This window comes from Cyclopterus lumpus, chromosome 12 (genome assembly GCF_009769545.1).
Source record: "Cyclopterus lumpus isolate fCycLum1 chromosome 12, fCycLum1.pri, whole genome shotgun sequence".
Taxonomy (NCBI): Eukaryota; Metazoa; Chordata; class Actinopteri; order Perciformes; family Cyclopteridae; genus Cyclopterus; species Cyclopterus lumpus.
In genome coordinates, this window is record NC_046977.1 from 16,181,688 (window position 1) to 16,193,900 (window position 12,213).

General features: G+C 43.5%; 1 protein-coding gene across 1 annotated transcript; it reads left to right on the forward strand.

Moving 5' to 3' along the window:
* The first annotated feature begins 4,367 nt into the window (after positions 1 to 4,367).
* Positions 4,368 to 10,924, forward strand: LOC117740983 (transmembrane protein 230-like). Its single transcript, XM_034547680.1, has 4 exons — positions 4,368 to 4,468; positions 7,258 to 7,366; positions 7,733 to 7,855; positions 10,095 to 10,924. The coding sequence occupies exons 2-4, from the start codon at positions 7,265 to 7,267 to the stop codon at positions 10,233 to 10,235; spliced, it is 366 nt and encodes a 121-aa protein (XP_034403571.1). The 5' UTR covers positions 4,368 to 4,468; positions 7,258 to 7,264; the 3' UTR covers positions 10,236 to 10,924.
* The last annotated feature ends 1,289 nt before the right edge of the window (positions 10,925 to 12,213 follow it).

The window sequence follows — 12,213 nt, forward strand, 5'->3', positions numbered from 1 at the left end:
TAAACCCTCACTGAATGGTTTTGTTTCCTAAACCCTGACTGGATAACTAACTTTGTTGGCTTAACCTACGTTTACGTACTTATTTTAAGTAACGGGTTTTGTTTGACTTCCCAACGTTCAAGAGAGGACGAGCAGAATAACAACACGACGGTTGGTGTATTCTGGGCCTGTCGAGGTGAACAGGATGTCCTGCCAACTCTGCCACAGCAGGCGTGGCCCCACGCTCATCTCAGGAGTTTTCCTTTATGATTGCTGGAGCAGCGAAACGCGGGAACATAAATGTGAATAAAAAGAATAGGAAGGAGATGGCCATGTCAGATTTTCCAGAGTGGCACATCTCGTAATCAATTTCGGTGTTCAATTTCAGTAGCAACTTCTCAGCACTTTCTGATGACCGGAGTTTTTTTTTAGGTGTTATTAAAGTGCCACAAGGCAATTGATAGATGGTGCGCTGCATGTGCAATTTTATTAAATGCACCCGACTGGCTATTGTATAATGAAGAACATTCAAATATAGCAATAAAGTAGATCAGAGGTGTTTGTAAAACTCAGGGAAGCCACGAGTTCTAAAAATTGTTTGTTCATGAAGTGCTTTTATTATTGTAGATGATTTCTTTGAGATTCCTCAGTTCCTCAGGGGTCTGTTTCTGGCACTATTTGATTTATTGTATAACTTAATGTTACTGGTCATTTGGAGTGTACGGGGTATTTCGTTCTATTAGTCACGACTTGATTTTTCCGAAGCTTTTTTCCAGTAGTCTCTTTTTTTAATAACTTACCCTGGGTCGTCTAGATTTATCACAATGATCACAGTAGTGTAGTCTTAGATGTCTTGTCTTCTTTATGATTTTATGGAGTTCATATTTGAGTCCTCCGCAGGTACCGCCAGCTGCTACCCAAAATGCCGTGGATGTGGTTGTGTGTGTGTGTGTTTTTTAAAATTTGTTTAAGTGAATAAGGATTGTTCACTCGTTGTTTTCACTCGGATTTTCAGAACAGGACATGCATTTTGTCATTACTTCAAAAGCAGATGTGGTTATTTATAAAGATACCTGGGTTCGACGTATTACCAGCCATGACGGTGTGTGGCTGGTATCGTTTTCCCTTAGTGAGTCTGAGTACGCGTCCTCGTGGCAAAATGTGGTCATGGAGACACCTACTGTAGCAGAAACTACCACAGGGTACTTTTTTGCTGTGAGAGCGTAACAACTGTGTAAGACGCCGTCTTAGATCACTGGAGCGAGTCCACCGTGCTTTTCTTTCTTCATCCTCCGACTCCTTCTGGGAGCAGATGGGGGTGGTGGTGATGGAAGTTCACTCTATATCAAACTTCACAGGTGCTTAGTTGATATCAAAATGGAGGCCGAGTTGGAATATGGCTGTGGTCCGAGCATGGGTGCCAGAAGTAAGGGGGTTGGAGGTGTGGAAAGGGCAATTGGCGCCTCCAATTTATCTCCCCGGCCCCAGTTGCCGTTGTGCATGGTGTGATCCCATTAGGAGATTGGTTAATATTATTTGTCGCCATGTTAGCCTCCTCCTCATCTCTCCTCATCTGTTGGATGAATTGCCATGCAAAAAAAACGTTTGTGTCCCCATTAGGATGATTTGTATTCACTTTGGCAATCCCATAACTTTTCACGTGGCATTGTCATCAGGTCAATTTCCATTTGTCCATGACTGAATAGCTGCAAAACTAATGACACTCCCATCAGCCTCAGCTCATTTGCGTGTGTGCACTCACAAGGTAAAAATAGTACCAGATATGCGCTTTCCCGACACCATCACACAATGGCCTCTAGAGCATTAGTAAAAAAAATATATATTTCACTTGGTGGAAAGGTCACCATTATTTTTGAATTTAAAGCAATAAAGGGAAATAATATCACTAGTGGAAGTTTTCACAAAGCACAAGATAACTGTTTTTGCCAAGAGGCATCCCCGTTTGAAAAGACATATCTCTGATATAATAGAGGACAAACGGGGAAATCTGCATGCCGGTTAATTTAATTTAATTTAATTAATGGTTATTGCTGCTGATCCAAGTTAATATTCAGTAATACTGATCATTTCAGTTCTTGGATGATGACAGCTGGAAGGCAGAACTTGCACTGTGATGTTGAGCTTGTTCACCTTTTTCTGCTTTACACACAAAAAAATGCCAACATTTCAGCATTGTTCTTTTCTCTTGTATTTCGTTGCATATTTGGTATTGACAGTATCCAAAAGTAAGACAAAGTAATCAATTGACGTTGCTTTAATATTGTGGTACTTGGATTAGGTTACTACTACTACTACTACTACTACTACTACTACTACTACTACTACTACTACTACTTAGGCCCTTGATAGTCCCCAAAGGCTGTTGGGGTTAGTTCAACTGTGAAGCAATCGTTCGTCATATTTTTTCCTCAGTTGATATGAAATGATTGCAACACGCTGCATTTCTTACAATCTGATTGATACACGTTTGTATTCAAATTGAAACGCCCGTAGGCTACAGTTGGAGACTGTTGCTTTATGGAGATTTGTTTTTAGACACCAGATAATATGGTAAAGGAAATCACAAAAAATAATGAACTATATACCTCTCCGCTGGTGCTCAGAGCATTCACTTATCAGGACACAAAGGAGCTCACTCCGAGATGATGGCGGTTCCGAACAGACCGAACACAGGCTTCATCACAGAGCTTGAAAAATACCAAAGAGTTTGTGTGGGTTTGACGAGAGAGTCGTCCTTTCATATGCACAAACTGAGTTGTCACAGTAGAAAGAATATAAATATAGTGTAAATACCAAATGAATGTATTCTCTCACAGCTCTTTGTAGCTTCATAACAAAAAACGTGAGTAATATAATTTTTAAAACGTCCACGAATAATGTTAGTGACTGTCACAACAAGCAATCCACTTTGGGCTCTTTCTGAAAGTGCAGTGCCATTTACTTTCCGAGAGAAAGAGACAATCAGCAAATAGACTGGAACATGATTACAACGTTTTCAGTAAAAAATAAATAAAACGAAGCTAACAAATCTAACAAAATGAAAAACAGCATTGACAAACCCGAGGATACGTTTTTTGAAGGACCACATGCCTGGAATTTTGAGTGGAGGGTGAAGATGCATATCCTCCAGTTACCTTTTGTTTGTCTTAACATCCTCTACACACGTTTGTGGCCTTACATGAATCTAAGATAATAAAAAACTGTGGCTCAGTGCTGAGCTGGGTCGTCCTTCAATCAGAGGATCGGCAGTTTGATCCCCGGCTACGCTAGCCCATGTCGATGTGTCCTTGTGCAAGACCCAAATTGCTCCCGTAGCTGTGCCTACGGTGTATGAATGGTTAGCTAGTCCATTTACAGGTCCATTTACAAAGCCAGGACACCATGTACGTATGTAGCATTTAATAGTTCATGGTGAGGTTATTTTAAAAAGAAAGCAAGCAAAATTGCGCATTGCTGAAAATGTTCAAATCTTTCAATATTCTGTAATTCACTGAAGGACATGTGAAGGAGACCCGTGAAGGACCGTGGAGAGGAGAGTGGCCAAGGTGAGGACACAGAAAGACAACAGACAAAAGTCCATGACGGAAAGACACATCCCAGAATTAAGATTTCTGTTCATTGTATTGATGTAACAGTGTTGAAATGACTGAGTATTGGAACCAGTAGGGTTTCATTTATTTCCTGTTGGTATTATTATAGTGTTGGAATAAAGTATTTGATAACCAACTAATCCCAATTTTTTGGTTGAATGTAACATATTGTATGTATATATATGTACTCAACTATTGTGCTGAAGTGCAGTTTCTAGGTAATTTAAGTGTTGTCATTTACTTTCCTATATACAGCTGGCATAACATTAAATTACTTTAGTTAACACAATCCAATGATCATATTTAACCAATCCTACAGTGACAACATTATGGTGAATCAGGTTATTTTGCTTTTAAAACCTTTATTTGTTATTCTTCTCTGCGCTTTCAATTCGGTGAATGTCTTTCTTGGACTACTTGGACATGAACGCCTGTGTGTTTCAACAGACTCATCCAGCTCCGCTGTCACAAGGACAGATCCTACCTGCCCACTGCAATAAGACTTAATCATGCAACTGTTGTTTGTTAGATAATTACAGATTATTCTATTATTTTGTTGGTATATATTGTGCATTTTTAGATTTAATATTGCTTTACTTGCTGTAACGAAACAATTTCCCCTTGCAGGATTAATAAAGTATCTATCTATCTATCTATCTATCTATCTATCTATCTATCTATCTATCTATCTATCTATCTATCTATCTATCTATCTACTTCAACAGGACAAGGGTCGGGAGGGGGAGATGTCTGTGCGCATGCGCAATTCTCGAAAACAAGGAAGTTGACTCGGATTTCTATCAATGGAAACTAAGTGGATGTGGCACCGTAGAGGAGCAGTCTGCGGCGGATAGCGGCTAACTATACCTCTGTTGAAGGTAAGAGGCGACCGACGGGAAGTAACGAGGTGTACTTAAACCCCTTCGCGTTGCGTCGTGTCACGTTAGCTGGAGTTTAATAGCGTAACTTCTGAGTGGCTAATGCTGCGGCTAATTAGGGCTGAGCTTAGAGGTAAACAAAGCGGGCTGAGTGAGCACTGCGCTGAGCGGTGACCCTTGAACTCCCTTCAACTCCGCTGTATCATGTTTTTAATTCACAGAAGCGACGTGTTTTTATTAGCCAGTAATTAGCCATATGTGACGTCGCATCATTTGACCTATATAGCAACCCCTCATCCCCATAAATATATATATATATATATATATATATATATATATATAACTTCAGTGGTCTAGAAAAATGCTGCTTCAAGGGGATAGTTATGGTATAGAAATACAAAATCACTGCATTGTGTATCAATAATTTATATTTAAAAAAAACATTAAATCAGCATCGGTCTTTAAAACATACCATCTGTGTGTGTGTGTGTGTGTGTGTGTGTGTGTGTGTGTGTGCAATTGTAGGATGTATTAGGAACCAAGAATAACAACAATATATATTAGATGCATGCAAATAGCACATTTTACCAAATGCAAACAGATGCTTCCACACCGGATGATGACGACAACAACAACAACACAATGACATTTGTGAACAGTAAGAAAATGGTGCAAAAAAATAAAGTGCAAAGGTTGTTGGAATACATGTTGGAATGAATAGCAGGTTGCATACAGTGTGTAAAGATATTTCACAGTGATGATAATGAAAAATGTAAAAAAAAAAACGGTGCTCTCGTTCGAGGCTGTGTGTGTTCTTCACAGATAATATAGGGGCCTCCAGAAAATTCCGATGATAAAAATATAGTCTGTAATTGACGGGTACAGCGGACGTTGGTGTTGTAGCGTCATTGCACAGTTAGTGCTAAGTGTTCATCGTTAACTGTTCTCTGGCGTGCGGCGTTCTGTCGCTCCTACCAGACGGGAGGAGTTGGAACTGCTTTGTGACCAGAGGTGTGAAGGGTCTGCAGCGATTGGGGGGGAGGAGGGGGGGCCACGCCTGTCCTGGCACCATGGGTTTCTTTTCTGCTCTCCCCCTGACTGTTCGCTGTCCCGTTTGGCGGCTGATCCGAAACCACACAGTGATGGATGTTCAGAGAACAGACTGAATCGTTGCAGTGTAAAATTGGATCTGCAGCTCCTGAGGCCGGTTGAACTTGCTGAGTTGGCGCAGAAAGTAATCCTCTGCTGGGCCTTTTTTTCTTTTCTTTTGTTCCCTCTTCTTCTTCAAGCTGGGGGCCTGTGAGAGAAAACCCGAAGACTTCCGCAGCAGACGCACACGCGTTTCCAATACCCAAATGCGACCATACCATTTAGTATGCCAATTCATAGGATGTCAAATGCATTATTTAAAAAATACCAGGATGTTCTACTACATCGGTATGCGATGAGGATGAGGATGATGATGATAATGGCGTTTCCAAGGTTTAACAGACGGGTCTCCTGGAGGGGCAGCCGTTGGTGTTGGTTCTGCTTGTGATTTTCTCCTCTGTCAGGAGGCTTGTGAGGAACTGACGGGTAGAGGTCCAGTCCCGGATCCTTGCATTACTGTAGGTCCCTGCAGAGTTGTGGTGCTGCACAGGATGTAGGGCTGTCCCACATCGAGTGCATCATGCACTGACCTGTTTGCCCAGGGGTCCAGTGGGGGGGGGGACTCCACACACACACACGTCTGAGCGACAGACCTTCAGGTAATGCATTCTGTGATGGCGGGTTTCTCGGGGACCGGGATGATAGTGGTGCTTTTGAAGCAGGAGGGGACAGAGGGGACAGAGGGAGGGAGGGGGTCTTCACACTTCACACCGCTCCGGTGATGAATTAAAGATCTGTGTGAAGATGCGGGGTCCCAGCTGGTCACCACAGACTCTCAGAAAGGAGGGCCCTTCCTGATCTTCTGTCTCTGAAAGAGCCGACGCACTTCAAACTCGCAGACGGGCACATTCAGGTCGTCGGCCCAGGTGAAGGGTCTCCACAGTTTGGTGGTCTCCTGTAATTAGTAATGTCCTGCAGGCCTCTTCACGTTGTGACAGACGGCAACAGACAACTAATCAGGGAACAACCTTTGGAAGATGAATGCTGCTCTTTGGCGGAAAAAAACTATCTTGTGGAGAAGTATTTGCACTAAAGGCTCCGCTTCGCTTTAACCAAGACAGATGAATACTAATGAACACTTGCTTTTGCTCTCGTTCGAGGCCGTGTGTGTTCTTCACAGATAATATAGGGGCCTCCAGAAAAGCTCATCTCGTGAGCACTTTCCTCCATTTCTGCCAAATCCACAGCGTTCCCTCTTTTTTTTTTTTTTTTTTTTGCAGCGAGCGCTGCGACATCACAGGAGCCGTAACCCGGAGCTCATCCTCATCCCAAAGGCTGTGTGGCGTGTTGACGTGCCGGCTGCCGGCAGAGCAAAAGAATGTTTCTGAAAGCTCATTCGTGCATCATGCAGGAACAATAGTTTTTTTTAATACATTTTATTCCTGGATTTAATCTGCAGGGGGCGGGGGCTCAAGTGCAACTATTTACAGACGCAAATATCTCCAACATAAAACAAAACTCCGGCCTTGAGGAGGATCAGATCGCAACGTGTCGTCCCACTTCTCTGAGTCCCTTCGGGGCAGATCAGCGTTGTGGTGCTTTTCTTTGTTTCTTTCTTTCTGTGTGTGTGTGTGTGTGTGTGTGGCACATTGTGGAATAAATAGCTGAATGATCACCTCTCTGTCTCTCCATCCAAACAGCTCCTTAATGAAGGCGACCAGAGGGAACATGTTGGGCGTTGGAGTATCCAACAACAAGGTCAAGTACTCACGGCTGGCTGCCGATGAAGAAGGCTACATCGACCTGCAGGTGAGAGACGTGTTCCTTCTTCTACGCGGACCTCCCGCTGCCTCATTGAATGAATCCGAGATAAATCCATATTATTAATGACTTCCTGGTGATACGCCAAAGCCTTCGGTAATTAAACCAGAGAGATTACACCAGCTCTTAGTTTCTGGGTTGTAAAAGATACAACTTTTTTTTTTCTGTTTTGTGCCTGCTCCCAGTATTTGTTCGGGTTTAACACTGGCTAATTTAGTTTTGATGCAATACCAATTCTAATATTCATCAAGTACTTAGCGTTATATTCATCAAGTACTTGTGATTCACCATAGTGATGAAAAAATAAAAATAAAACTCTAATGTCTTTTTGTTCAACATTTGAATGCTTTCCAGTTCAAGAAAAGCCCGCCGAAGGTGCCGTACAAGGCGATCGCGCTGGCAATATTCTTGTTTTTGGTCGGCTCCTTGCTGATCATCTTCGGGGCTCTCCTTCTGTCGGGAACCATCAAGGTCGAGGTGAGTTTGGACACTATCGGTTAAAGAATTGGCAAATTACGTGGATGGGTCTCACGTCCAGATAGATTTACAGTGCAGTTAAAGCTGTGTCCCCGTTGGTATATAAATTTAAATACAGTTTCTTGTTCTGTTGCCAAAAGAGCTTATTGTGAGGCCCCATAATGTTTGGGTTCCTTAAAACTGACAGTAAATACCCCGTCAGGCTCGCTCTCCTGAAAAATCCATTTGTGACTAAAATGTTTCTGTCTGAGCCGCCCGCCTCCTGTCTGCTCCCAGTTGGAGGAGACATCTATTTTAGTGTTGCTCCTATATGTGAACGAGAGATGCTCTTTTATGTTTCCAGTATTTTAAAATGTATTTATCCTTTTTTTTTTTTATCCAAAATGTGTCGCCAAGCACCTCTGAAGGCAGGTAACGAAATTCATCAAACAATGATATTTGTTCGTCCGTTAAACAACTGGGACAACATAAACGCATAAAATATGACCCCAAAAAAAAAAAAAATATCCCTCTCTATGGGACCCCCCCACCCCCAATGTACACACTCCTCACAGGCCCCACTGCACTCCTATATACAATATTCAGGCCCCTGGTCCTCCTCATCCATCTCTAGGCTGGAAAGTGACAGAAGGGTAAGATTTGTAGCAATACTAGTGCCATTACAATACAAAAATATCGTTTCAGTATAAGCCAGCTTTGGGTGCTCTCGTCAAGTTTGGTGCTACAGCGTGAAAACATTTCAGCCGAGTATCTCGCCGCGATCCCCCAGCCCTAGTTTCCACACGTCTATAGTGAGGCGACACTCGTGCAGTAAAGAACTCTCGTTTTTATTAAACAGCTGTAGTTGAACTGCTGTCCCCGGCATTGTCAGTTTTCTGCCGCGCTCCCGTTCTTCCTGGCCATGCTCGGCGCGTTTGAATCCAACTACCAGTTTTGATGCATTCGAGCTCGCAGTGCCAACTTGGGTAGATCCCCTGCTGCGCTTTCCGCTTCCTAACATCACGACTCTATGCCGGCACATATTGCATTTGTAATTATCAGTGGGAGGTTAATGTGTGTGTGCGCGTGTGTGTGTGTGTTATTTATTTTTTCTTTCCCCCCCTGGTCTGCAGATTGTATTTGCAGTATATTGGATCTGCCATGAAGGCAGCATTAGAGTATTTCAACAGTCGTCTTGCCAATTAGCCCACGCGAGTTGAAATGGCATCTCTAATACGGCAAATTACACGAGGTTCAAGCTGTGGATGAAGGGAAGACTGGATGCGGGCAGGTTGCGATGCGAGGCGTTGTTTCCTTGTTTTGGGGATTTGGGCTGTAGAGAGTGAGCTGTCTGTCTGTCTGTCTGTCTGTCTGTCTGGAGCCACGTCGAGGTCTTCAACACGGATCACTGTGAAGAAGTTTTGAACACATGAATGAAAGGAAAAATAAACCCCACGTTGAAACGCACAACCTTTCATTTTACTTCAGGAACAACAGGCAAGGATCACTTCCCCAAAATGACACAATAAAAAACATTGAGGTTATCCTCCATTGGATAAAAAAAAAAAAAAAAAAAATTAACAAAAACTCAACACAAGGTCCACTTACCAGCTAGAGTGTGAGCCATCGCCATGACAACTGAGCACACCATGATATGTGGTTAAAGGCTCATAAATAAATAAAAGAAGAAGCATGAAACCCTTATGTCAAGGTTTACTTGAAAAAAAAATAACAACTACAAAATAAAAACAGTCCCCCTCAATAAGATGATACCTGTAGGGCCATGGCAGTGCATCTCTGAGAGGGCCACAGACACTCGGTGCACAAGTCTGCCATCTGGTGGCGAAACGAACCACCTGTGCCCTGAGCCTCCCAGTGGTAAGCCTCCCTCCCCCTCCTTTATGTGAGATGACTAATAATTTGCATGAAACCAGATCTCAGGCAGATGAAGACATCACGTCCGCGCGCCTCCTGCGCACCGCCCCCCGTTTCCCTAGTCGGAGCATGTTTGTGTCGCTCTGGCAGGCGAGGTGGCGATAAGAATGCTAAAAGCCCGATGTGGTGCACTCTGTTCCTGCACCAAGCACGGGTGTCCCGCGTTTGATGTTTGTGAGTCAACAGGGAGGGGGGGGGGGGCGTCTGATTCACACCTGGCATCGATTAAACTCCTCCCAAGCTTTTGAAGTACAGAGAGATGTCTTCCTGTAACCCTCCGCCTCTCATCGCAGACTCCTAACCCCCCGTTGTGATGTTCCTCCAGCACCCGGACCGCACCATTCCCGTCATCATCATAGGACTGCTCGTTTTCCTTCCCGGGTTTTACCATTTGAGAATCGCCTACTACGCCGCAAAGGGTTACCGGGGCTTCTCCTACGACGACATCCCCGATTTCGGCGACTGAGCCGAATGGCAGCTGCGGATCAGTGGAAACTCTTTCTCTCTCTCTCTCTTTCTCTCTCTCTCTCTCTGCTGTTTTTGCTTTGAGTTTTCCAAATTGAATGTAGCAAATGTGGCAAAAACGTTCACATCACTGTGAAAAATGTTGCTGATTTGGTTCTTGTTCTTCTTCGTTGTCTTTTCGATGCTCTGTTTTGAGCATCATCCTTCGACAGCTTGGCGAACGTTAGCGGCTTAGAGGCTTCATATACTCAACTTTATTACCAGTGAGCCGTACGCCTCACGAGGACACTTCTGGAGACCACACAGATGCCTTCGACTTCCTACCGCGAGAACGTCCACGGCCTCGGCGACTGAGACGCTTTTGTGTTCTTTGCACAGCTGCACAGCTCGGCATCTTAAACAAATATTTATTTGTGACTGTAGTCCATATGATTTCATGCAAAGCTGGCGGGGGAAGGAGGGGGGGGGGGCTGTATTTCTCCCGAAGAATTGTTATATTTGCAGTCCTATCCCAAAGATTGATTGAATACCTTTTTGTATTTTTTTTCGTCGACTGGAATGTATTACTTTCCGTATGAAGTATTTGCTGTTTGTGCATATTCAGTTGGTTTTTGAATATCAAAGAAATATGTATTTTTACATGCACGTGCTTGATTAAGAAAACAAATATAAAATAAAAGTTGAAAGTTTTATCTTGTGTGATTCTTGATCGTGCTGGATGATGATTCTATAGTATGGAGACACATTGGGAATCAACCCATTTAAGGTAACTTCATTTATGAGGTAGAATCATAATAATGTGGTACGGAAACACATCTACACACACAAAGAAATCAAAGTACATAATCTGCAAACTGGACTCGGTGAACATAGAAAGCACCGTCTCACGAGAAACCCCTCAAATCTTTTTCCAGTGCAGTCAATGAACAACTATAAATATGTATGTAGCATGCTCTGCCCTTTATTGTCTGAACCAGATGTTGTACATGGTGTCCTGTCACAGCCATTCCATCGGCACTGAGATTAATTCCACCAGCCTGGTAACTTTTAATTTAAACACACACATACATACACACATTATGCAATCAAAATTAAGAAAAGCAAACAAGTCACACAAATCCCTTTTCATCCGTTGGACTTGTAGTTTTGTTTTGTTGTTCAGAGAAGGAAGTAAACAACCCCTTTCTGTATAATGGTCATCATTCATAACAACATTTTTTTAAACAAAACAGAAAGGGAACTTTTGATTATTATGAGAAATTGCTAAAAAAACAAACAACCTCCCTGAGCAGCAAACACGGAGGCAAAACAAGAAGAAGCCTCTCACGCTGCACTTTACTTCATTCCGAACAACATGCATGTTTATTCCGACTCCAAACCCTCCAAGGACTTCCTTCTGTTGTCCGCCAACACCAGGTAAAGGACACCCTCTTGTGGCTACCACTGAGCCGGGTGGCATCAGGGGGATTCAGGGCTAATAACACAAAACTAAATCTCCTTTTCATCCTCTGCCTGCACAAACAAAACTCTTATATTTAAATCTGCACCGGCTTAAACATTAAAGGGCTTACAAGGGCCGTCGCGGTAACTCCGGTTTAATGTGGTGTGAGTCTTTGAACGCAACATGGAGCGGCAGCCAGGGGGGGGGGGGGGGGGTGTGAAGGGAGGGGGGGTTGGATTCTCTGGAAGCTCAGCCAGGGCGCAGCGAAGTGGGTCGATGCTTCACTGTCACCTGTACGTGGAATGAACACCTGTTGCCGGCGGGGGCTCGAACCGGAAGAAGAAGAAGAAGAAGAAGAAAAAGAAAAAGAAGGAGAAGAAGAAGAAGAAGAAGACGCTCGTATTTCAGGTGCTTTCGGGCGCCTCGCGGCCCGCCTCCCTCAGAGTGACCCGCAGGTCCGCTGAGGCCGCCGCAGGTTTGGAGACTTGAGAGGAAACGTACGGAGGATGCGTTTTTAAAGTCCCAAAAAACTAATCAA